The sequence below is a fragment of the Pristiophorus japonicus genome, chromosome 17, assembly GCF_044704955.1.
Source record: "Pristiophorus japonicus isolate sPriJap1 chromosome 17, sPriJap1.hap1, whole genome shotgun sequence".
NCBI lineage: Eukaryota > Metazoa > Chordata > Chondrichthyes > Pristiophoridae > Pristiophorus > Pristiophorus japonicus.
The window spans coordinates 31,639,169-31,666,005 of record NC_091993.1 but is presented as its reverse complement, the minus strand read 5'-3'; the positions used below and the strand labels follow the sequence as shown (position 1 = coordinate 31,666,005).

Below are 26,837 nucleotides of genomic sequence, written 5' to 3'. Positions count from 1 at the left end.
TGGCAGTTGCCGACATTGAGCCGTGCAAACGGGGTGGGCGGGGAGTGCTGCTGCTGCTGCTGTTCCTCATCCTCAGGATAGAGGGCATCACCGCAGGGCATGCACCCGACCTGACACCAAGGTAAAAATTCCGGCCACAATGTGAAAGTGCTTAACACAAAAGCACAAAAACACGAAGGGTCATCGACCTGAAACGTTAACTCTGTTTCTCTCTCCACAGATGCTGCCTGACCTGCTGAGATTTCCAGCATTTTCTGTTATTATATAAGTGAAAATGCTTAAAATGTCTTGCACTGAATTTACTAGTTGATGTGGTGATGGCTGAAAATATAAGATGCAGGAGGTGGGAGGGTTGCTGCTGAGCACCTGAAACCCAGGCCCTCAAAACTATCATCATGGTCTACAGGCCCGTAGTAATACCCGTCCTCCTGGACCATGTACAGTCGACACCTCAAGTCGCTGGAGAAATACCATCAACAATGTCTCTGCAAGATCCTACAAATCCCCTGGGAGGACAAATGCACCAACATTAGCGTCCTCGTCCAGGCCAACATCCCCAGCATTGAAGCACTGTCCACACTTGATCAGCTCCACATAGTTCGCATGCCAGACATGAGACTCTCAAAGGAAGCGCTCTACTCGGAACTCCTCCATGGCAAACGAGCCAAAGGTGGGCAGAGAAAATGTTACAAGGACAGCCTGAAAGCCTCCCTGATAAAGTACGACATCCCCACCAACGCCTGGGAGTCCCTGGCCAAAGACCAGTCCGCCCTAAGTGGAGGAAGTGCATCGGGGAGGGTGCTGAGCACCTCGAGTCTCGTAGCCGAGAACGTGCAGAAAGCAAGCGCAGGCAGCGGAAGGAGCGTGCGGCAAACCAGTCCCACCGAACCTTTCCTCCAACCACTGTCTGTCCCACCTGTGACAGAGACTGTCCTATTGCCACCTGTGACAGGGACTGTCCTATTGGACTGTATAGCCACCTAAGAACTCATGCTAAGAGTGGAAGCAAGTCTTCCTCGATTCCGAGGGAATGCCCATGATGAAGATGGCCCAGGGTCACAGCCACCAGGACCAAGCTCCAACCACAATGCTGAAGCAGCCACCCATTGTAGTGCGCGCTCGCACCAACATGCTGCCGCAGTCCGCTCCCGCCCACTCGCCGTTTCCATCAATAGGGCGGCGCGCGACGGAGCAGCCAGCCAATGGGCAAGCACCCGCTCGGCGAGGTGCGGGCTGCGATTGGTCGAGGCGGCACTCCAGCTGCCACGAGCCAATACGTCACAATGCCCCCAGCAGGTTAGGCTGCGCCCTGGGTATATAAGCGACCGGTGGGCAGTGGTTGGAGCGGCTCGGCGGCGGACTTGGGAGGGCGCTTCTTTAGAGTGGGACACGCAAGCAAATAATTATATTCAGGGCTCGTCTCAATCGATAAAACCAAAAATTGGCCGGGAAGCGGGGGGGAAATATATATTTTTTTGCCGTCGGGCCGCGAAGCTGAGGAGATTGTTGGAGGGAATTGTTGGCGAAAGCGGCCTGCCGCGGTTAAAATCGCTCTTTTTTAAATTTAATTTTACCTCAGGGGGATGAGGTAATTCCGAGCGCCCGGTTTCCATAGTGACCCGGCCTAGGCCCCGGGCCCCGGGGCTTTATTTGTGCGTGAGGTGGTTTCTGTTGGTCGCTGTCCGGCGATGATGTTCGGCAACAGCCGGCGCGGGGGCCGGGTGCCGTCCTTCCTGCTGGTCGGACTGCTGGTGCTGATGGGCGTGCTGGGCTTCAACTACTGGGTGATGGCGACGCGGAACGGTCGGCTGCAGCTAGAGGTGTCCGAACTACAGGTGCAGGTAGGCCGGGCCCCGGGGCTGTGCGTACTCCTCCATATATATACACACCTGGGGCTGTGCGTACTCCCCCATATATACACACCTGGGGCTGTGCATGTACCCCCCCCCCCCCCCATATATACACACCTGGGGCTGTGTGTGTACCCCCCCCTCTCCCCATATATACGCACCTGGGGCTGTGTCCTGTTTTCTCCCCTGCCACATATACACACATGGGGCTGTGTGTACCCCCCCCATATACACACACATGGGGCTGTGCGTACCCCCCCCCCCCCATATAGACACACATGGGGCTGTTCGTACCACCACATATACACACCTGCGGCTGTGTGTGTACCCCCCCCATATACACACCTGCGGCTGTGTGTGTACTCACCATATATACACACCTGGGGCTGTGTATTGCCCCCCCCCCCCCCCCGGCCATATATGCACACACCTGGGGCTGTGTGTGTACCTCCTGTATATGCACACACCTGGGGCTGTGTGTGTAGTCTACCCCCTGTATATGCACGCACCTGGGGCTCTGTGTGTGTAGTCCCCCCCGTATATGCACGCATCTGGGGCTGTGTGTGTAGTCCCCCCCCGTATATGCACACACCTGGGGCTGTGTGTAGTCCCCCCCCGTATATGCACACACCTAGGGCTGTGTGTGTAGTCCCCCCCGTATATGCACACACCTGGGGCTGTGTGTGTAGTCCCCCCCCGTATATGCACACACCTGGGGCTGTGTGTGTAGTCCCCCCCGTATATGCACACACCTGGGGCTGTGTGTGTAGTCCCCCCCGTATATGCACACACCTGAGACTGTGTGTGTAGTCCCCCCGTATATGCACACCTGGGGCTGTGCGTGTACTCCCCCCATGTATACACACACCTGGGGCTGTGCGTGTACTCCCCCCATATACACACACCCGGGCCTGTGTGTCGTGTCCCCCATATACACACACCTGGGGCTGTGCGTACCCCCCACATATACACACCTGTGGCTGTGCCCGCCCCCATATATACACACCTGGGGCTGTGTGTGTACCCCCCCCCCATATATGCACACTTGGGGCTGTGCGTGTACCCCCCCCCCCCCCATATATGCACACTTGGGGCTGTGCGTGTACCCCCCCCCCCCCATATATGCACACCTGGGGCTGTGCGTGTAACCCCCCCCCCCCCCCCATATATGCACACCTGAGGCTGTGCGTGTACCCTCATATATACACACCTGGAGCTGTGCATCCCCATATATACACATCTAGGGCTGTGTGTGTGTGTTCCCCCCCCCCCCCCCCCCAATATGTACACGCCTGGGGCTGTGCCACCCGCCCCACCCCCCCTCCCCCCACCCCCTTATATAAACACACCTGGGGGCTGTTCTCCTCCTCACCTGAGGGCTCTATACCCCCCACAAACAGACTCGAGGGTATCAATATCCCCTCAAACACAACTGGCCCTCCCCCCCCCCCCCCAATTCTGACACAAACACCTGCAAGGCTCGATACCTGCCCTCAATACATACCTTTCACACACGTTAAATATTGGGAATGGTGTAACCACTAATTAGCAAAGTAAACATGGCTACCTAACAATTGTTGTGTACATTGAAGGTGCAGCAGGCTTGTATAAGGATTACTGTACATAGCAATCTACAGCACTGAGAATACATTTAAGACCCACCAGGCAAGTCCAAAACCTGTTGCTTCCTTGTTTTGCACCATGATAAGTGGTGTAAATAAATTGCTCCTATATCTTGGGAGTAGCAGAATGTGGATACATAATCTGGCTGGTTATATAAGGATTTGGTGTAGGGGTTCTTGGGTTTGTACAACACCCTGACAAATGATCCCAGTAGGGAAGGGCAGGTGGGTGGGTTGGTCTAGGTAGGGGTTGTTACATATGCTGATAAAATAACAACTTGCATGTATATAGCTCCTTTTTTAATGTAGAAAATGTCTCAAGGTCGCTTCGCAGAGGTGTAATTGGATAAAAATGGATACTGAGCCAAAAAAGGACGACACAAAACTTTGGAAATATAGTGAACAGTGAGGAGGATAGTGATAGACTTCAGGACGACATAGGCAGGCTGGTGGAATGGGTGGACATGTGCCAGATGAAAATTAACGCAGGAAAGTGGTAGGAAGAATGAGGAGAAGCAATATAAACTAAAGGGGGGGGGGGGGGGGGCGGCGGGGGTGCATGAACAAGGAGACCTGGGGGGATATGTGCACAAATTGTTAAAGGTGGCAGGGCAGGTTGAGAAAGCAGTTAAAAAAGCTTACGGGATCTTGGACTTCATAAACTGAGGCATAGAGTACAAAAGCAAGGATTGTGATAAATCTGTATCAAATGCTAGTTCGGCCTCAACTGGAGTATTGTGTCCAATTCTGGGCATCGCACTTTAGGAAGGATGTGAAGGCCTTGGAGAGGGTGCAGCAAAGATTTACAAGAATGTTTCTGGGGATGAGGGACTTCAGTTACGTGGAGAGACTGGAGAAGCTGGGGTTGTTCCCCTTAGAGCAGAGAAGGTTGAGAGGAGATTTGATAAAGATGCTCAAGATCATGAGGGGATCCAGACACAGTAGATAGACTGTTCCCATTGGTGGAAGGGTCGCGAACCAGAGGACACAGATTTAAGGTGATTGACAGAAGAACCAAAGGCAACATGAGGAAAAACTTTTTCATGCAGCGAGGGGTTATGATCTGGAATTCACTGCCTGAAAGGGTGGTGGAGGTAGATTCAACCACGGCTTTCAAAAGAGTTGGATAAGTCCCTGAAGGAAAAAGATTTGCAGGGCTACGGGGAAAGGGCGGGGGAGTGGGACTACCTCTGCTCTTGCAGAGAGTCGGCATGGGCTCGACGGGCCGAATGGCCTCCTTTGTGCTGCAAACATTCTATAATTCTATTTGGAGGGCTAACTGAAACCTTGGTTGAAGAGGTGGGTTTTAATGCAAGTCTTGATGGAGGAGGAGTTTTTAGGGCCAGAATTCTAGAGCATCGGACCTAGACGGCTGAAGGCATGGCTGCCGATGGTGAGGTGACACGAGTGGGAAGAACAGAGTTCTAGTAGGACTGGAGAATATTGGTTAGAGAGGCATGATGCTATAAAGAGTTTTGAGCACGAGGATGAGAATTTTAAAATTGAGGGATTGGGCGGGTGGACCAGCAGACAGTAAGGTGAGGAGAATACAAGTAACCTGGATAGGAGATGGGCAGCAGAGTTTTGGAAGAGCTGAAGTTTACGGAGGATGGGAGGCTAGGCAGGAGAGCAGTGTATGAGTCAATTCTGGGAGTGACATATGGTTGATGGTTTTGGCTGCAGGTGGGCTGAGGTGGAGGCAGTCCCTTGTGGTGTGGAGTTGGAAGCTCTGCTCTGGGTCAGATAGAAGGGTGAGTTTGTGACGGATCTGGTTCTGCGCAAGAGTGGCTGGGGTGGGGTATGGAATTGGTGGTAAAGGCAGGGTGCGTGAGGCAGGGGCTGAAGATGATGACAGAGACAGGGTTCATGTTTGGTTGAATAGAATTTATAGCATGGCTGATGGAAGTTTCCACGGTCGGCCCTTGTAATTACATAGTGAGTTTCCAATTTCGTGTGAGAAGGTGGTGATGCCCATAGGAATAGAATGTTCTTCATTCACGTGACCAATCATGAGACCACACTACTGTACTAGCTTGTTATCTGTTCTGAGTGCATTGCAAATGGTAATGGAGAAAGTTACCTGTCCATCTCTTCCAGTGTTTGCTGCAGCAGAATTGGGATTAGAGAAGTGAAGAAAAGACTATTTTGGGGTAGGCCAAGGATTGATATGAAAATAAATTCACCAATTGTCCTGGAACTGTAGCTCACAAGCCCAAAGGCCAAGTGGTTTATGTACTTCCTGATTCCACAAGTTGGGATATATTCTCCTACTGCAAAATGAAAGTTCTTATACTTTATAACTTTGTAAAATTAACACAGCTGGTGATTGCAATTACGTCATGTAATTGTCGTACCAACATTAGTTACAGGTTATAAAATCAAGGCAAATATCTCATTGCATTTCAAATCCTGCATTGTGTAATATTGCAGCAGCAGTTCAAGTCTGGCTTATGTATAATACATGACCATTCGGGTTTATTCTCGTGGCTCTAACGCACAAAGTTGCTGTCCACCATGTTTCTCTCATACGGAGTTCCCACTGTTGCCTGAGAGGAAAGGATGCCAAGGAGTGACCTGATGCTCGCTCACAGGGTCAGAAGGAAAATCAGTGGGCTCATAACTCTAATCTTTATTCACACATTGGCACATAGTTATATAGCGGTGTTTATAAAGGCCGGGAAGCGCTTCGTCTCTGGATCATATAAACATAGAAATGTACAGCGCAGATTAAGGCCATTTCGGCCCATCGTATCCGCGCCGGCCGACCAAGACCCTAGTCAGCAGCCCTGAAGGTTGCATATAAACCAATGAACAATGGCGGAAAGGTAAAGAGCACCCGGCCCAACCAGTCCGCCTCACACAACTGCGACACCCCTTACACTGAAACATTCTACACTCCACCCCAACCGGAGCCATGTGATCTCCTGGGAGAGGCAAAAAAACTAATGAAAAAACCCAGGCCAATTGGGGGGAAAACATCTGGGAAAATTCCTCTCTGACCCATCCAGGTGATCAAAACTAGTCCAGGAGATCACCCTAGCCGTATTCAATTCCCTGCAATATTTACCATCGTATCTGTGCTGGCCAACAAGAGGTTATCCAGTCTAATCCCGCTTACCAGCTCTAGGTCCATAATCCTGCAGGTTACAGCACTTCAAGTGCCCATCCAACCACCTTTTAAATGTGGTGAGGTTTTCTGCATCCACTGCCCTTCCAGGCAGTGAGTTCCAGACCCCCACAACCCTCTGCTGAAGAAGCCTCCCCTCAAATCCCCTCTGAACCTTCCACCAACCACCTTAAAACTATGCCCCCTCGTAATTGACCTCTCCACCAAGGGAAATAGGCCCTTGCTATCCATTATATCAAGGCCCCTCAAATTTTTATACACCTCAATGAGGTCTCCTCTCAGCTTTCTCTGTTCCAATGAGAACAAGCGCAGCCTATCCATTGGTGGTCATTTTCCTACATTTTATAGACTCTGGATCAATTCCTATGGATTGGAGGGTAGCTAATGTAACCCCACTTTTTAAAAAGGGAGGGAGGGAGAGAGAAAACGGGGAATTATAGACTGGTCAGCCTGACATCGGTGATGAGGAAAATGTTGGAATCAATTATTAAAGATGTAATAGCAGCGCATTTGGAAAGCAGTAACAGGATCGGTCCAAGTCAGCATGGATTTATGAAAGGGGAATCATGCTTGACAAGTCATCTAGAATTTTTTGAGGATGTAACTAGTAGAGTGGACAAGGGGGAGCTAGTGGGTGTGGTGTATTTGGACTTTCAAAAGGCTTTTGACAAGGTCCCACATAAGAGATTAGTGTACAAAATTAAAGCACATGGTATTGGGTGTAATGTACTGATGTGGATAGAGAACTAGTTGGCAGACAGGAAGCAGAGAGTGGGAATAAACAGATCCTTTTCAGAATGGCAGGCAGTGACTAGTGGGGTACCGCAAGGCTCAGTGCTGGGACTCCCAGCTATTTCCAATATACATTTAATGATTTAGACGAAGGAATTGAATGTAATATCTCCAGGTTTGCAGATGACACCAAGCTGGATGGCATTGTGAGCTGTGAGGAGGATGCTAAGAGGCTGCAGGGTGACTTGGACAGGTTAGATGAGTGGGCAAATACATGGCAGATGCGGTATAATGTGGATAAATGTGAGGTTATCCACTTTGGTGGTTAAAAACAGGAGGGCTGATTATTTGAATGGTGACAGATTGGTAAAGGAGGAGGTGCAACAAGATCTGGGTGTCATGGTACATCAGTCATTGAAGGTTGGCATATAGGTGCAGCAGGCGGTGAAGAAGGCAAATGGCATGTTGGCCTTTAGCAAGAGGATTCGAGTATAGGAGCAGGGAGGTCTTACTACAGTTGTACAGGGCCTTGGTAAGGCCACACCTTGAATATTGTGTACAGTTTTGGTTTCCTAATCTGAGGAAGGACATTCTTGCTATTGAGGGAATGCACGAAGGTTCACCAGACTGATTCCTGGGATGACAGGACTGACATATGAAGAAAGACTGGATCGACTCGGCTTGTATTCAATGGAATTTAGAAGAATGAGAGGGGATCTCCTAGAAACATATAAAATTCTGACGGGATTGGACAGGTTAGATGCAGGAAGAATTTTCCCGATGTTGGGGAAGTCCAGAACCAGGGGTCACAATCTAAGGATAAGGGGTAAGACATTTAGGACCGAGATGAGGAGAAACTTCTTCACTCAGAGTTGTGGGCAACTACCACAGAAAGTTGTTGAGGCCAGTTCAGTTCGTTGGATACATTCAAAAGGGAGTTAGATGTGGCCCTCACGTCTAAAGGGATCAAGGGGTATGGAGAGAAAGCAGGAATGGGGTACTGAAATGCATGATCAGCCATGATCATATTGAATGGTGGTGCAGGCTCAAAGAGCTGAATGGCCTACTCCTGCACCTATTTTCTATGTTTCTATCCAATCTGCCCTCATAGCTAGGATTCTCCATTCTAGGCAGCATCCTAGTAAATCTCCTCTGCACCCTCTCTAGTGCAATAATGTCTTTCCTATAATATGGTGACCAGAACTGCACACAATACTCCAGCTGTGGCCTAACCAGAGTGTTATACAATTTAAGCATAACCTCCCTGCTCTTGTATTCTATGCCTCGGCCAATAAAGGCAAGCATTCTGTATGCCTTCTTAACCACCTTATCCACCTGGCCTGCTACTTTCTGTGGACAAGCACTCCAAGGTCCCTTTGTTCATCTACACTATTAAGTGGCCTACTGTTTAATGTGTATACCCTTTCCTTATTAGCCTTCCTCAAGTGCATTACATATGGAGGAGCAAATTTGCAAAGAAGTAGAGTAGTAATAATGGGGGACTTTAACTATCATAATATAGACTGGGATTGTAATAGTGTAAAAATGTTTAACTGGGGGAAGGCCAATTTCAGTAGGATAAGAACGGATTGGTCCGGGTAAACTAGAATCAAAGATTGGCAGGCAAAACTGTAATGGAACAATGGGCTGCATTTAAAGAGGAAATAGTTCGGGTACAGTCGATGTATATTCTCACGAGGGGGAAAGTTAGGGCAACTAAAGTCAGAGCTTCCTGGATGATGAAACAGAGAATATGATGAAGCAGAAAAGAGTATGTATGACAGATGTGAGGCTGCAAATACATCAAGAAAGTGAAAAACAAAATAAGAGGGGCAAAGGCAAGGAATGAGAATAGAATGGCAACCAGCATAAAAGGTATTCTATAGGGATATAAATAGTGGAAGGGTGGGGCCGATTAGGGACCAAATTCTAACCACTCTGAGTAAAGAAGTTTCTCCTGAATTCTTTACTGGATTTATTAGCGACTAACATATTTATGGCCCCTAGTTTCGGACTCTCCACAAGTAGGAGCATATTCTCTGTCTACCCTATTAAATTCCTTTATAATTTTGAAGACCTCTATCAGGTCACCCCTCAGTGTTCTCTTTTCTAGAGAAAAGAGCCCCAGTCTTTCCTGAATGTTATAACAATCATCACTTCTGGTACCAACCCTTATAAATCCTTTTTGCATCTTTCCCTCTGCCTCTGTATCCTTTTTGTAATATGGAGACCAGAACTATACACAATACTCTGTGGTCTAATCATGGTTCAATACAAGTTTAACATCCCTGTTTTTTAATTCTGTTCCTCAAAAAATGAACCCCATTGCTTTGTTTGCATTTTCATGACCTTGTTAACTTGCGCTGCTATGTTTAATGATTTGTGAATGTGTACCCCTAGATTCATTTGTTCCTCTACCCCATTTAGACACTCATTTTCCAAGGAGTATGTAGTCTCCTTATACCTCCTGCCATAATGTGCCACTTTAGAAAAGAGAATTTCCTTCATGTTGTTTCAAATACAATTCTTTCACAAACTCTTCATATTTTTGCATTTAATTGCCTTTTACAAAAAAGGCACAGCATAACCATATAGCTGCGAAATACAAATGTTGAGTGTCTGTACAATGAGGTCATGGCAGGGATATCCACATAAGATGCAAATTCTGTGGATTAAGTCCAAGTGGTTGTGTTTATTTTAATTTGTAACTTATTGGAGTAGAATTTTACAGCACAGAAGGTGCCTATGCTGGCTCGTTGAAAGAGTTCGCCACCTAATCCATTCCTCTGTTCTTTCCCTGTAGCCTTTAAAATGCTTCTTTGTCAAATATTTATCCCCTTCGCTTTTTAAAAGCCATTACAACTTTTGCTTCTCCCTCCCCACCCCAATATTTCTGGTCAGGAATTAATTAATAATTAACCTTTTATTGGGGAGTGCAACTCCTATCAATGACCTGTATTACAGAAGCAAACCATTCTGGTGATCAACTTGCGCTTGTTAACCTCTGGCCCAGCTACTTGCTTCCTCCACCCTCCCCATCTTCCACCTTCCTTCACTGTCACAGCCTGCACTTTCAAAGCAGACGCTGACTTTACGATTGAAAAGTTTCTTTACTGTCAGATTCAGCTCTTTACAAGGGATAAAGTATAGATACAAACTAGAACTCTTCCTTCAGGATTCCCAATGATTTTGATCTCCAAGGGGTATCTTTCCCGCTTCTGTTGTTGAAAACCCTTTGCCTAAATCTATCGAGTCAAGTTTTTCCTCACTTGAATGTTTTGCGACTTGATCGTGTTGTCTGGAAGAAATGTTGATCTGTACAATGAAGAATTGTCAAACCGTAGTTCTCTGCTGTTTTAAAATCACATGTTCTGGTTGTCTGCGTTTTTGACAGCTTTTGTACCTCCATGCTTTCTGCTCACTCTGAATCTGAAGTTACAACTTTCATGAATGATCAAATGATCTTCATACAAGACCTCACATAATCTGTCACAGGGCAACATCTGTTTCAGACCTGAAACCTTCAAAAACAAGGAGGAAAAATTGATACTGCATTTCGTGGCTACAATTTTACTTCCCATGTTGAACCAAAGATCTCTTTAGTGATGATGCAGATTTTTATTTTTGTTGTACAGTTCCTAAAACTATTTGTGGAATGCTTTTGCACTGCTAAATGTTTTGTTCTTTCTGTGTACATTGTTATTGTTATCTTGAATTTTATACCCATCCAGATGAGGAATGTTAGTGCAGGGAAATAGAATAATTTCCTTTTCAGGAACCCAGTTAGCGTTCCCAAGTCATGGTTGGGTACAGAGCAAAGCTCCCTCTGCCACAGCAATGTTTCCCAATGTCAGAGAATTGCCCCTCAAAGCACCCTGGAGGTATTTTTTTTTACTTCCTACATTGACCATCATGTGGCCTATCTAAGTGAGATTGGCAATTTAGTGCCAAATTTTGGGCTGTGTTGTGTTGGGCTGTGCCCACTGGATACTGGATGAGACTCTTCAAGCGCATTCTGTGTAGAACTCTACAGGCAAACAGATAGTGGAGATTTTCATCCCGTCAGTCTGCCTTATATTCAAAACTAGGTCCAACAGTTCAAAAGGCCTTGGGATTGACACAGGCCTTTCACCTCTGACACTTGGATTCAGATCCAGTCCATGTGACCTGGGAGTGCTTGATGCTGACACTGGGTGCCTAAAGTGGGAAGTGTTACATTCCCCAGCATTAACGTACTTGATGAGAAAAAAGGAAAAATTGTGTGTAATGTTAATTCTGTTGGGAGTCGAGTTACTGGCTACATTACTGAAATTGTTATCATGTAAATTTGGTACAGACAAGATGAGCAACATGGCATCTTCAAGCGAGGTCTAGGAAAAAAAACTAACTAACTAACAAGTTTAGACCGGTATAGAAACATAGAAAATAGGTGCAGGAGTAGGCCATTCGGCCCTTCTAGCCTGCTTAATGTGTAGAATCAAGGGATATGGGGATAGTGCAGGAAAGTGGAGTTGAGGTAGAAGATCAGCCATTGAATGGCAGAGCAGGCTCAAGGGGCTGTATGGCCTACTCCTGCTTCTAATTCTTGTGTTCTAATCCCTTGTATTTAGTTTGGGGCTTTCAAGTTTAAAAAAAATTTCAGCTGCCATAATGAGCCCGGAATTTGCGATTGGAGGCGTCCCTCTGGACCCGACTAATATATTTTTAAAAATCTACACCTACATCCGGGCTTCGGAGACTTCGGGTCCTGGGCCTGCAGGCGTGCGCCTGTGTAAAGCCCCACCGATCTCTGGGACACAGGCAGTTCGGTTGTGTCTCAGATCCTCCAATCAGAAAGGAGGATTCCTAATATGCTAATTTATATTCCATTTTACGAATGGAAACCCCATAAGCATATTAGGAATCCTCAAATAATTAAATAATTTATATGACTGGTGTAAAAATAAATCTTCCCATTTTCAAATTGAATTCAAAGTCCCTTCAATAAAGCAGTAAAAAAAAGTATAGTTTTTGAAAAATAATATTAAATACTTTAATCCAGGCCAAAATTTGCATAAACTAATTTTAAATGTTTGTGCATGATTTTTTAAATTAAATTTTTTAATAAAATTTATATTAACCCTTCCGCTGGTGACAGCAGTCCCAATGCCTGCTTTTACCAGGCAGAAGGGTTTTTTGGGCATTTGCTGGGCAGTAGTACAGCCCAACTCTGCCAGTGAATGTGATTTTTTTAGTCGGTGTGGTAGATGTGTCATAGAAACTTGGGGCCCAAGTTTCCACACGATAAAAAAACGGGAGCCCCTCCGAGCTGGGCGCCCGTTTTTCGCGCCGGAAAAAAAAAACGCGCGATTCTGGAGCGTCCTGCAGCTCCATGTCTGCTTGGCGTGGCGCCCAGGGGGGTGGAGCCTACCACTCGTGCCGATTTTGTAAGTGGGAGGGGGCGGGTACCATTTAAATTAGTTTTTTTTCCTGCCGGCAACCCTGCGCGTGTGCGTTGGAGCGTTCGCGCACGCGCAGTGTGAAGGAAAAATTGGCACTCGCCCATTTTTGTAGTTCTTTGTAGCTGTTTAATTTTTGAACATTTTTTAATAAAAGCACATTGCCATCAGCACTGAGGCTTCTTGCAGCAGTGAGAAGGCTGCAGGAAGCCTCAAAGTTGAGGCAGCCGTGTTCCCCCCCCCCAGCCCGCCGTCGGGAACGGTTTCCTCCCCCCTCCCCCCCCCTCCCCCCCCCCCCCCCCCCCCCCTGCGGGAGCGAACGGCTCCCTCAACTTGTGAGGCTTCCTGCAGCATTCTCCCTGGCTGAGGCACTTTCACACAGGTAGGAAGATGGTTTATTTAATCTTTTCTTTGCTTATAAATTTTTATTCAAGTTGGATTTATTTGTATAAGTATAAATAAGGATTTATTATAGAATTTAATGACTTCCCTCCCCCCCCCCCCCCCCCCCCACCTTGTTCTGGATGCCTAATTGTAACCTGCGCCTGATTTTTTAATGTGTAGACAAGGTTTTTTCAGTTCTACAAAAATCTTCACTTGCTCCATTCTAAGTTAGTTTGGAGTACGTTTTCACTGGAAACTTTGAAATCAGGTGTCAGTGGCCGGACACGCCCCCTTTTGAAGAAAAAATTCTGTTCCAAAGTGAAACTGTTCTAACTGACTAGAACTGCCGGAAAAAAATGTGGAGAATTGCGATTTCTAAGATAGTCCGTTCTCTACCAGTTGCTCCTAAAAATCAGGAGCAAATCATGTGGAAACTTGGGCCCATAGAAAGTAGGTGCAGCAGTAAGCCATTCGGCCCTTAGATCCTGCACCACCATTCAATATGATCATGGCTGATCATGCAACTTCAGTACCCCATTCCTGCTTTCTCTCCATACCCCTTGATCCCTTTAGCCGTAAGGGATACATCTAACTCCATTTTGAATATATCTAACGAACTGGCCTCAACAACTTTCTGTGGTAGAGAATTCCACAGGTTCACAATTCTGAGTGAAGAAGTTTTTCCCCATCTCGGTCCTAAATGGCTTACCCCTTATCCTTAGACTGTGACCCCTGGTTCTGGACTTCCCCAACATCGGGAACATTCTTCCTGCATCTAACCTGTCCAATCCCGTCAGAATTTTATATGTTTCTGAGATCCTCTCATCCTTTTAAACTCCAGTGAATATAAGCCTAATTGATCCAGTCTTTCTTCATATGTCAGTCCTGCCATCCTGGGAATCAGTCTGGTGAACCTTCGCTGTCCTTCCTCAGATTAGGAGACCAAAACTGTACACAATTATTCAAGATGTGGCATCACCAAGGCCCTGTACAACTGCAGCAAGAGCTCCCTGCCCCTATACTCACATCCTCTCGCTATGAAGGTCAACATGTCATTTGCCTACTTCACCGCCTGCTGTACCTGCATGCCAACTTGCAATGAATGATGTACCATGACACCCAGGTCTCGTTGCACCTCCCCTTTTCCAAATCTGTCACCATTCAGACAATATTCTGCCTCCCTGTTTTTGCCACCAAAGTGGATAACCTCACATTTATCCACATTATACTGTATTTACCATGCATTTGCCCACTCTCCTAACCTAACCTGTCCAAGGCACCCTGAAACCTCTTGGCATCCTCCTCACAGCTCACACTGCCACCCAGCTTAGTGTCATCTGCAAACTTGGAGATATTACATTCAATTCCTTTGTCGAAATCATTAATGTATATTGTAAATAGCTGGGGTCCCAGCACTGAACCTTGTGATACCCCACTAGTCACTGCCTGTCATTCTGAAAAGGACCTGTTTATTCCTACTCTTTGCTTCCTGTCTGCCAACCAGTTCTCTATCTATGTCAGTACATTACCCCCAATACCATGTTCTTTAATTTTGCACACTAACCTCTTGTGTGGGATCTTGTCAAAAGCCTTTTGAAAGTCCAAATACACCACATCCACTAATTCTCCCTGTCCACTCTGCTAGTTACATCCTCAAAAAATTCTGAAAGATTTGTCAAGCATGATTTTCTTTTCATAAATCTATGCTGACTTGGACCGATCCTGTCATTGCTTTCCAAATGCGCTGCTATTTCATAGAAAACATAGACATCAAAAACATAGAAAATAGGTGCAGGAGTAGGCCATTCGGCCCTTCGAGCCTACACCACCATTCAATAAGATCATGGCTGATCATTCCCTCATAGCTGCTTTCTCTCCATACCCCTTGATCCCTTTAGCCGTAAGGGCATATCTAACTCCTCTTGAATATATCCAATGAACTGGCATCAACAACTCTCTGCGGCAGGGAATTCCACAGGTTAACAACTCTCCTGAGTGAAGAAGTTTCTCCTCATCTCAGTCCTAAATGGCCTACCCCTTATCCTAAGATTGTGTCCCCTGATTCTGGACTTCCCCAACATCAGGAACAATCTACGCGCATCTAACCTGTCCCGTCCCGTCAGAATCTTGTATGTTTCTATGAGATCCCCTCTCATCCTTCTAAACTCCAATGTATAAAGGCCCAGTTGATCCAATCTCTCCTTATATGTCAGTCCGGCCATCGCGGAAATCAGTCTGGGGAACCTTCGCTGCACTCCCTCAATAGCAAGAACATCCTTCCTCAGATTAGGAGACCAAAATTGAAAACAATATTCCAGGTGAGGCCTCACCAAGGCCCTGTAGAACTGCAGTAAGACCTCCCTGCTCCTATACTCAAATCCCCTAGCTATGAGGGCCAACATACCATTTGCTGCCTTTACTGCCTGCTGCACCTATATGCCAACTTTCAATGACTGATGAATCATGACACCCAGGTCTCGTTGCACCTTCCCTTTTCCTAATCTGCCACCATTCAGATAATCTGTCTTTGTGTTTTTGCCCCCAAAGTGGATAACCTCACATTTATCCACATTATACTGCACCTGCCATGTATTTGCCCATTCACCTAACCTGTCTAAGTCACCCTGCAGCCTCTTAGCGTCCCCCTCACAGCTTAGTGTCATCTGCAAACTTGGAGATATTACAATCCATTCCTTCATCCAAATCATTGATGTATATTGTAAAGAGCTGGAGTCCCAGCACTGAGCCCTGTGGCACTCCACTAGTCACTGCCTGCCATTCTGAAAAGGACTCGTTTATCCTGACTCTCTGCTTCCTGTCTGCCAACCAGTTCTCTATCCACATCAGTATATTACCCCCAATGCCATGTGCTTTGATTTTGCACACCAATCTCTTGTGTGGGACCTTGTCAAAAGCCTTTTGAAAGTCCAAATATACCACATCCACTGGTTCTCCCTTGTCCACTCTACTAGTTACATCCTTAAAAAAATTCCAGAAAATTTGTCAAGCATGATTTCCCTTTCATAAATCTATGTTGACTTGGACTGATCCTGTCACTGCTTTCCAAATGCGCTGCTATTTCATCCTTAATAATTGCTTCCAACATTTTCCCTACCACTGATGTCAGGCTAACTGGTCTATAATTGCCCGCTTTCTCTCCCTCCCTTTTTTAAAAAGTGGCGTTACATTAGCTACTCGCCAGTCCATAGAAACTGATCCCGAGTCGATAGACTGTTGGAAAATGATCACCAATGCATTCACTATTTCTAGGGCCAATTCCTTAAGTACTCTGGGATGCAGACTATCAGGCCCCGGGGATTTATCGGCCTTCAATCCCATCAATTTCCCACCTAATAAGGATATCCTTCAGTTCCACCTTCTAACTAGACCCTCGGTCCTCGAGTACTTCCGGAAGGTTATTTGTGTTTTCCTTCGTGAAGACAGAACCAAAGTATTTGTTCAATTGGTCTGCCATTTCTTTGTTCACCATTATAAATTCACCTTCATCCTACTGCAAGGGACCTACGTTTGTCTTCACTAATCTTTTTCTCTTCACATATCATCTTTAATAATTGATTCCAACGTTGTCAGGCTAACCGGTCTATAATTCCCTGTTTTCTCTCTCCCTCCTTTTTTTAAAAAGTGGGGTTACCTTAGCTACCCTCCAATCCATAGGAGCTGATCCAGAGGCAAACTTTGACAGGATCGCAAGTTCCTGGTTTTGCTGCATGCAAAAAGCTGGAACTTGCAGGGCCTTTCTGAAGGCTTATGGCGGCGTAAATTGGGCCCAAAATTCCACATTGCCTTTTTTGGCGCAATTTAAGATTAAAGGCCATTTTTTTTTAAGCCAAAGTAGCGTAAAAAAAAATCCGAAATTTTGCCATTTTTCTCTTTTGAATTTGGCGCCGCGCAGAAAGACCTTCGTTTTTGTGGGTGGGGGTAAGTGATAGCGTAGAAAAACTGAGGCCCCATTCTGCACATGTCCAAGCATTTAGGTTTCCAGGGTAACATGAAATTGTACAGCTTTACTCTGTAGCTAAACTGCTGATTTTTCCCTGCCAACCCACTAAGATTTCCAGCATTTTCTGCCCCTATCCCCGACTGAAAGGAACCCCCGTTGCTGCCCCTATCTCTGGCCGAAAGGAACCTGCGCTGCTGCCCTTCTCCCTGGCCGAAAGCAACCCCCGCTGCAGCACCGAGCTCCTGTGTCTGGCTGAGGGAGCGATCCTGCCGGCTGGCACTCCGACCCTGTGTGCCTCGAGCCCGGTGAGCAGTGGTTCAGTGGTGGAACTTGAACTCACAGTTTACTACAATAGATAAAGTTTCTCTCTTCCCTCCACACAAACAAACATTTTAAATTAGTTTGGATATAATACAAGTCTTGTTCCCTCCCTCCAAAACCTATAACTCCGCTCCAATGAACAAGATGGCGTCCATAATGTCGCTTTCTATCTGTCTCCGACTCGGTACGGTAAGGTTTTACAAAGCGATTTTTTGGAAAAAATCCTTATTGGCAAAACTCTCAAAAATGGCATTATGGGTGGGTTTGATCCCGAGTGCCATCATCAAAATCTTAACTCAAAAAAATCGTCCATTACCTGTTAAGGATGGTGTTATACCCTTGGCGAAACTTGCAAAATTAAGTTAGCTCCAAAATTTAGAGCTAAATGGTGGCGAATTTTGGGTCCAACAATGGGCCCAAGTTTCCACACGATAAAAAACGGGCGCCCCTCCAAGCTGGGCGCCCGTTTTTCGCGCCTAAAAAAAAATCGCGATTCTGGAGCGTTCTGCAGCTCCTTGTCTGCCTGGCGTGGCGCCCAGGGGGGCGGAGCCTACACTCGTGCCGATTTTGTAAGTGGGAGGGGGTGGGTACTATTTAAATTAGTTTTTTTCCTGCCGGCAACACTGCGCTTGCACGTTGGAGCGTTCGCGCATGCTCAGTGTGAAAAAACATTGGCACTCGGCCATTTTTGTAGTTCTTTGTAGCTGTTTAATTTTTGAAAATTTTTTAAAAAATAAAAGCACATTGCCATCAGCACATCAGCACTTGCAGCCTTCTCACTGTCTCCTCTCCCAACCCCCCCCCCCCCCCCCCCCCCCCGGCGGGAAGAACGGGCGCCTAGGAAGATGGTTTATTTAATCTTTTCTTTGCTTATAAATGTTTATTCAGGTTGGATTTATTTGTAGAAGTATAAATAAGGATTTATTGTAGAATTTAATGAGTTCCCTTCCCCCCCCCCCCCCCCCCCCCAACCTCGTTCTGGACGCCTAATTTGTAACCTGCGCCTGATTTTTTTAATGTGTAGAACAGATCTTTTCAGTTCTACAAAAATCTTCACTTGCTCCATTCTAACTTAGTTTGGAGTACGTTTTCACTGTGGAAACTTTGAAATCAGGTGTCAGTGGCTGGACATGCCCCCTTTGAAGAAAAAATTCTGTTCCAAAGTAGAACTGTTCTACCTGACTAGAACTGCAGAAAAAAAAATGTGGAGAATTGCGATTTCTAAGATAGTCCGTTCTCCACCAGTTGCTCCTAAAAAATCAGGTGCAAATCATGTGGAAACTTGGGCCCATAATGTGTGTTACATGATAAACTGCCAGTCTAAAACTACGTCCTCTACACGATGGTGTGCAAACAAACAATTTTGTAGTTGCTAAATAAAAATTACACATGATGCAATAAGTTCCAACTGTGTAATAGAAAAGCAGCTAAGTCACATTTGTATTATGCCATGTCTGTGTTTCTAGCATTAGGAGTTTCTTGTGGTTTGACATTTCTGAAGCAGATAAAGTATAGTTTCCCTTTAATAATTTTGGATGTTTCTGAGGAGTAAATTGATTCACAGTGGTGGATGGCTGAGTTAATGCAGTGGGGTGGCCATGGCATCAGTAGCGTAGAATGGTGCTCCGTAGTTTGAAAGAAAGAATTGCACTTTTTTTTTTCTATCGCGCCATTCACAACCGAACATGTCGAAGCGCTTTACAGCCAATTAAGTATTTTTGGAATGAGGTCACTGTTTTAACAATTCATGATGGCAGAAAAGTTTAAAAAAAAAAATTAGAAGTGGAGATACAGAGGAAATTGAATATTAAGGCAGCTGCAGAGTGAATATAGGAAATGCTGATGGGGGAAGGATGTTTAGCGGCTCAGTGAGTTGGATAAAGATAAAGCTCTATTTTAAAGAGAAAATTCCTGTGTGTCGGTAGTGGCAATCTTGCAGGTTTGATTTGGCATTATGATTTGCTAGCAACCTATTGGTGTTGTGCTGCTCTGTAATATTAAACTATATGCCCGCGAGTCACTGCCGCTGTGCATTAAACACAACTTCGTGTGGATTTTAGATGGTGTGTTCAAATATTGGACTTTTCACATCTCTGTTTAAAACAGATCTGAATTAGGGAGAAAACCAAAAGGGTTTTTTCCTTCTGTGAAATTCTACACTTTTTTGTAGTTCAATATGAGTGTAGAAAATGGAAATTAAATTAAATTGTACGTCAGTATAATACAGATGTGCTTTTCACATTTAATACATTTTTAATCTCTAGATGGTGATTTGGAGAGTTTTTTTTAGTTCCTTTTTGAGCTGGGGAGAAGGTGAATTTCAAACAGATTATATAGAAAATTAGTGGATTCATGTGGAAGTGCTGCATTGTGTGAGGTGCCATCTTTTGGATGAGGCGTTAAACTGAGGTCCCGTCTGCTCTCTCCGGTGGACATCAAAGATCCCATGGCACTATTTCAAAGATTGTGATGGAGTAATCATCATAAAATGATCTTGCAAATTGCAAGAAAAAGCCTGAGTGGTTTATGGCTGTTTCTGAACTATGATTAGATTATAGTTTGAAATACCTTTTGAAGAAGATGAAGATACAAAGCTGAGGAAAGGGATGTAGGGAGGAAGAGATGGGATTGTTTTAGATTCCTGCTGCAAGTGTCAGTTGGGGCTCAGTGGGTAGCACACTCGCCTCTGAGTCAGAAGGTTGTGGGTTCAAGTCCCACTCCAGGGACATGAGCGCATAAATCTAGGCTGACACTCCCAGTGCAGTGCTGAGGGAGTGCTGCACTGTCGGAGGTGCCGTCTTTTGGATGAGATGTTAAACTGAGGTCCCGTCTGCTCTCTCGGGTGAACATCAATGACCCCATGGCACTATTTCGAAGAAAAGGGGAGTTATCCCTGGTATCTTGGCCAATATTTATCCCTCAATCAACATAACCAAAAAAAGATTATTTGGTCATTATTACATTGCTGTTTGTGGGAGCTTGCTGTGCGCAAATTGGCTGCTCCCACATTGCAACAGTGACTACACTCCAGAAAGTACTTCATTGGTTGTAAATCACTGAGATGTCCAGTGGTCACAAAATATTCTTTCAATTATCCAGCCCAGACACACTAGACTGAACGGCCTCCTTCTGTGCCTTAAATTCAATGACATTTTGAGATTCTGTCAAGCTGGACAAAGTCTAGCTAATTAATGCTGCCAAGTGGCATTCTGTACTATGTTAACAATATTCAGCATTTTTGCCAATGTTGTAAATGATCGAACAGTCTCCAGAAAATCCAAATGCTGTTCTTGTGCCAGCTAGCAGGCAGCTCTGGAGCAGTGCTGAGAATGTGCGTGCGTAGGCTTTAGCTCATTCTCTTGGCTGTGTCGCGTAGAGTGATCATAAAGAGTGAAGTGAGACAAAAATGAGAAATAACATGCCTTTTAAAACACACCTTTTCCGTCCCCTATAATTTTATTTAAATTTTAGCTGTGATTATCCTCCATATTATATTGGCATCAATATTTTCAAATATTATATAATGCTCTTTTTGATGGGCGAGTTTAATTTTTTTTACCATCAATATCGGTGAGACGGCCGATACAGAATAAGCAGCATGTTATTTTATGGGTCAGCACAATTATTCTTGCAGTTTTCCTTTCGTGCCAGGATGGCCGAGCCCTATCTTAACGACATGATCATCTGTAACCTTGGCTAATTTTTCTGTCCTTGGTCTTATTTAGATTACCTAACAAGTTCCCAGAATGTGCAGATAAGGCCCATATTTTTCATTTTTAAAATTAAGATATTCTTTTGTTGGGGGTGGGGGGGGGGGGGGTGAAAGAAAAGGAGCACCCCAGCTTTTTATTTTAAGCTGGGCCCCTGGACCCAGAGCCCTTGCTGGCCCACTGACAGAACTAAATATCAGAACTGCATAGATAGGAGTTTCTTTCAGTTATTGAACATCCAGATAACGGTGATGTTTCGTGCTTGCTCAACAATTGATGCCTGCTGAAAAATCGATTAAATTTTAGTGAATTTATACAAAACTGAGCCTGCAGACCCACTGAAATTCTTGTGAATAATTGTAGTGCAGATAATCGAGATTCTGTTGTACAGTAATTCAAAAAAAAAAATACACCTGTGCTGAGATACTGAAAAGTCTGAGGTCTTGCATGTTTTTTTAAATGCTGTTTTATTATGTTAAATAATTATTCCTTCACTGCTGTTCAATGTAGCGTTACACTAAATAGAAACATAATCTGATGTTAGAAACTCATCAATCTGTTGTGGAAATGCTGTAACTGTAACTCAGTAAGATGTTAGGAATAGTTTTTGGAATCTCAAATTATGGAACAAGGAAATTTGAATTTAAACAAAACATTCACAAGTTCTTTCTGCTGATAATATTTGACCACTTTTATCGAATTCCTAGAAACAATTGTTAAAGGAAATGCAGTGGGTATGGTTTATACAAATTTTCAAAAAGCATTTATGGTACCATGTACAAAACTATCTGGCACATGGGATTAAAGGGAATGTGGCCATGTGGGTACAGAAGTTTCAAGGTCAGAAAGCAAAGGGGAAAGGAAGTTTCTCAGACTGCAAACACGTGAGTTGTGTTTGTGTTTGGGCCCATTTTGGATGACCAAGGCCTATATCAGGATTTCACCAGCAGGAGATGAGCAGAGGTGGACATAGCCTGTGTTTCTGACTGAGAAGATTGGTGCATGGCAGAGTCATACTTTGAACCTGTGTGATAGCACTGGCAATGAGCGCCGACTTTCACGTTTGCTTTCCCGAGCAGTATTGTTTCATTTTGTGATTGTGTGGGTTGTGCAGAATAGACCGCTGAAGTCTCCATTCATTGACTTGTGACGGCATTCATGCTAAGGAACAGGAAAACCCGGGGAACAATACTTTATACTAAAAGTATATATGGCTTCACCTGGGTAACTTCAATTCAATAATTAATTTTGCCCTCCATGGAAACTCCTCATATTGGATCATCTTTCACATACAGACCTGCTCTTCTTGCATAGTTACAGGTGGGGCATAGAGTAACATGTGGCACTTTGGACTAGACTTGGTGCCAATCCAGAAGTGTCTAAGCTGAAGATAATTGTACTAACTGAGTGTACTCAGCCACTTTTGATCTTTCCTTGTTTATGCACATGCAGATTGGGCTGCAGGTGGCCTGAAAGGCTTACCTTTTGGGCAATGCCAGAGTACACTTGAGAAGTCATCAAAGTCTGATTGAGAAAGGAGACTTAAAATTGTGTCTGTGGGAACAAAATTAATGATTAAATTGGAGCTATTTCTTACAAGCTTGGCAAATGAGTCACCTGTACAGTTTGGGACTGGATGTTCTACAACATCAAATTACTTTAAAATTGTTTAGAAAAGAACATTTAAATCCTGAATACAACTTGTAAAGTCCTGTCCCCTCAGTACAGATTCACAGGAGGCATGTAGTGAAGTCAAGGTCACTCTGGACCTGCATCTTTTATTTCACAGCTCTGGAAAGCTGCACTTGCCTGAGACCTGTGCTTATATACCAGTCTCTTGCAAGTGCACCCCTGATGGTAAGGTATGCTGGTGGTTACAGGTCATATCTTATTAGTCATATGTAGCATGTTGGGATATAGTTATATATAATAATGTAAGATACATGACATCACCCTCCCCCAAGGTCTTATTGTCTTTATAGGTTCAGTCTCTCAGGTGGTCTACGCTCTCGCGTGGAGCGTCTGAGTTGTGGTTCAGTTGTTTGCCTTGGTATCTGTTTTTCTTTGGGTGTGGTTGCTGGTATCTCACCTGGGCTGTCTGTTTTGATTGGTGTGATTGTTGTTGACTCGCCTGGGCTGTCTGTTGGGATTGCCCTTTCCTCAGGTTGTTCCCTCTGTCTGTCCACCAGGTGTGGTGCGAGTTCCACATTGTAGTCTGCCTCTGGTTCCGCAGTGCTGTTGGTAAATCTGCTTTTGACTTGGTCTACGTGCCTCTGGCAGGTTTTGCCATTGTCCATTTGTACTACCAGTAGCCTGTTTCCTTCCTTGTCCGTTACTGTCCCTGCAAGCCATTTCGGACCCCTGCCATAGTTTAGTACAAACACTTTGTCCCCTATCTCATTCCATCTCCCCCTCGAATTTCTGTCATGGTACTCAGTCAGCTTACGGCGCTTTGCCTCAACAATTTCGTGCATGTCTGGGAGGAATAATGAGAGCCTTGTTTTTAAAGTCCTTTTCATCAACAGTTGTGCGGGGGGGGATCCCAGTCAGTGAGTGTGGACGAGATCTGTATGCCAACAGCAGTCGCGACAGGCGACCCTGCAGCGTGGGACGCTGGATTTTAAGCATGCCTTGTTTAATGATTTGCACTGCTCTCTGCCTGGCCGTTGGAGGCTGGCTTGAACGGTGCTATCTTGACGTGATTTATGCCATGGTCAATTATAAAGTCTTGGAATTCTGCGCTGGTGAAGCACTGACCATTGTCACTGACCAATATGTCAGGGATTCCATGCGTTGCAAACATGGTTGCGAGACTCTCCACAGTGGTGGAGATTGTGCTCGAGTTTAAAATGGTGCATTCGATCCACTTTGAAAATGCATCTACAACTATGAGGAACATTTTGCCCATGAATGGGCCCGCATAGTCTACGTGCACCCGCGACCATGGTTTGGTAGGCCAGGGCCAAGGGCTCAGTGGAGCCTCCCTGGGGGCATTGCTGAGTTGGGCACAAATGGTACACCTTCGGATGCAGAGCTCCAAGTCTGCGTCAATACCAGGCCACCAGACGTGGGATCTGGCTATGGCCTTCATGAGAACGATCCCCGGGTGCTCGCGGTGGAGCTCCCGGACAAATGCCTCTCTGCCTCGCAGAGGCATGACTACTCGGCTGCCCCACATCAGGCAGTCTGCTTGTAGTGATAGCTCATGCATGCGCCTGTGAAAGGGTTTTAATTCCTCAGGGCAGGCATCGCGAGCCTCTGCCCAGTCACCGGTTAGGACACCCCTTTTTACTAAGGATAACGTGGGGTCGCTGGCCGTCCAGGCTCTGATTTGGCGAGCCGTCATGGGCGAACCTGTGGACTCAAAGGCATTGATTGCCATGACTATCTCATAGTCCTGTTCGTCAGACCCTTCCGTGGTCGCCAGGGGTAGCCTGCTGAGTGCGTCGGCACAGTTGTCTGTGCCTGGTCTGTGCCTTATGCTATAGTCGTAGGACGCCAGCATGAGTGCCCACCGTTGAATTCGCGCCGAGGCGTTGGCGTTTATTGCCTTGCTCTCGGATAGGAGGGAGGTGAGGGGCTTGTGGTCGGTTTCTAACGCGAACTTGGCCCCGCAAAGGTATTGGTGCATAATTTTGAGACCGTACACGCACGCGAGCGCCTCCTTCTCTACCATTCCGTACCCGCGCTCCGCCCGCGAAAGTGACCTGGAGGCATAAGCTATGGGTTGTAATTTGCCTGCACTATTGACATGTTGCAAAACGCACCCGACCCCATATGCTGACTCATCGTATGTGAGAACTAGCTTTTTGCCTGGGTCAAAAAGTCAAAACACTGTTGGAACACAGAAGGTTGCGAGCCTTATTGAAGGCGCGTTCCTGGGCGTCCCCCCCCCCCCCCCCCCCAAAACCAATTGCACCCCTTCCTGAGTAGCACGTGGAGAGGCTCCAGCAGCGTGCTTAAGTTCTGCATAAAGTTCCCAAAGCAATTGAGTAGCCCGAGAAAGGCGTGCAGTTCTGAGACATTCCGGGGCCTGGGTGCCAGGCGAATTGCTTCTGTTTTGGATTCTGTTGGGCGGATTCCATCAGCGGCAATCCTTCTGCCCAAAAATTCAACCTCAGGTGCGAGAAACAGGCACTTGGATTTCTTGACTCGTAGGCCTACCCGATCCAACCGCTTTAGTACTTCCTCCAAATGACAGAGATGGGAGTCGGTGTCCCTGCCCGTGATAAGTATGTCGTCTTGAAATACAACCGTCCCTAGAAGGACTTGAGCAGACTTTCCATGTTGTGCTGGAATATGGCAGCTGCCGACCTGATGCCAAATGGGCATCGATTGTACATGAAAAGGCCTCTGTGTGTTGATGGTGGTGAGTAGCTTGGATTCCTCTCAATTCTTGCTTCATATATGCAGATGTGAGGTCTAATTTTGAGAAAAGTTTACCTCCAGCCAATGTGGCAAATAAGTCCTCCGCTCTGGGCAGCGGGTACTGGTCCTGTATGGAGACTCTGTTAATGGTAGATTTGTAGTCCCCACAGATTTGTACGGATCCATCAGGCTTCATGACTGGGGCGATGGGACTTGCCCAGTCGCTAAATTCCACAGGTGATATAATGCCTTCCCGCAGAAGCCTGTCTAGTTTGTGTTCAATCTTTCCCCTCATCACATAGGGTACAGCTCTGGCCTTGTGATGGACCGGTCTAGCATCCTGTGTAATGTAGATTTTGACTTTGGCCCCTTTGAAAGTGCCCACACCTGGCTGAAAGAGATGTTCAAATCGCTTTATAACTGTTGAGCAGGAGGTCCGTTCCTCGAATGACATGGCATGGCATGGACATCATCCCATTTCCAGTTTAGTTTTGCCAGCCAGCTTCTCCCCAGCAGTGCTGGGGGGTCTCGGGGACAATCCACAGGGGAAGTCGGTTCACTGTCCCTTCACAAAGAGCATGGCGCTGCTGAGGACTGGTATGATTTCTTTGGTATAGGTCCTTAGTTTGGTGTCGACCCTTGTGAGTTTTGGTCTGTCTCTTTTATGCGGCCACAGTTGTTCAAAATTGTTGAGCGCCCATGAGAGATTGACTCGCTCCTGTATCCAGCTCCATGTTGACAGATATCCCGTTGAGTAGGACCCTCATCATTATAGGAGGCGCCCTGTCGTAGGAGCAGCGGCCATTGATCGTGTTGACCCGCTGTACGTCGGTGTCCCGGGTACTGTCCCCACCGTCTTCTGGTCCGCTTTCCAGCCCATCCGATTCGTATACCAGCCGAGCTGCCGTTTTCTTGCACATGCGGGCCAAATGCCCTGTATATTCACAGTTCCTGCTGAAAGCGACATTCCCTTGACGAGTGCCCACCCCCACACCTCCAGCACAGACTGCTTGCAAAGAATGAGCTGCGTCTGGCTGATCTCTCTTGAGCTTCTCTCTGTTTGTAGTTGATTGCTCGCATTGTGGGTTGATGAGATGTGAACGGCCGTTCTTGTGGCCCTTGATGGCTTCTGTTGCAACTGCTTGCTGTCGAAAGCCTGTTCTGCCGGTTTTGTCTGTGTGTGGGGGTAGCAGCTTTTTTAATGCTGTGAACTCCTTGATCCATTATTTCGTTAGTTGTCGTACCTGCATTGTAAATCAACCTCGTTTCTTCTTCCCCTACCAAGAATGTCTGTGTAACCAGTGCTGCTGCCTCTAAGGTCAGG

General features: G+C 46.0%; 1 protein-coding gene across 3 annotated transcripts in view; it reads left to right on the top strand.

Annotated features, from left to right (window-relative positions):
* Positions 1-1,320: 1,320 nt before the first annotated feature.
* Positions 1,321-26,837, top strand: part of golm2 (golgi membrane protein 2) — a 101,503-nt gene continuing 75,986 nt past the window's right edge. For 2 of the 3 annotated variants that reach the window (XM_070858573.1, XM_070858571.1), the window contains exon 1: positions 1,321-1,841. In XM_070858573.1, the coding sequence (XP_070714674.1) occupies positions 1,689-1,841 (153 nt within the window). In that variant the 5' untranslated portion in view covers positions 1,321-1,688. The remainder of the gene's footprint in view (positions 1,842-26,837) is intronic. The other variant, XM_070858572.1, reaches the window with a different exon arrangement.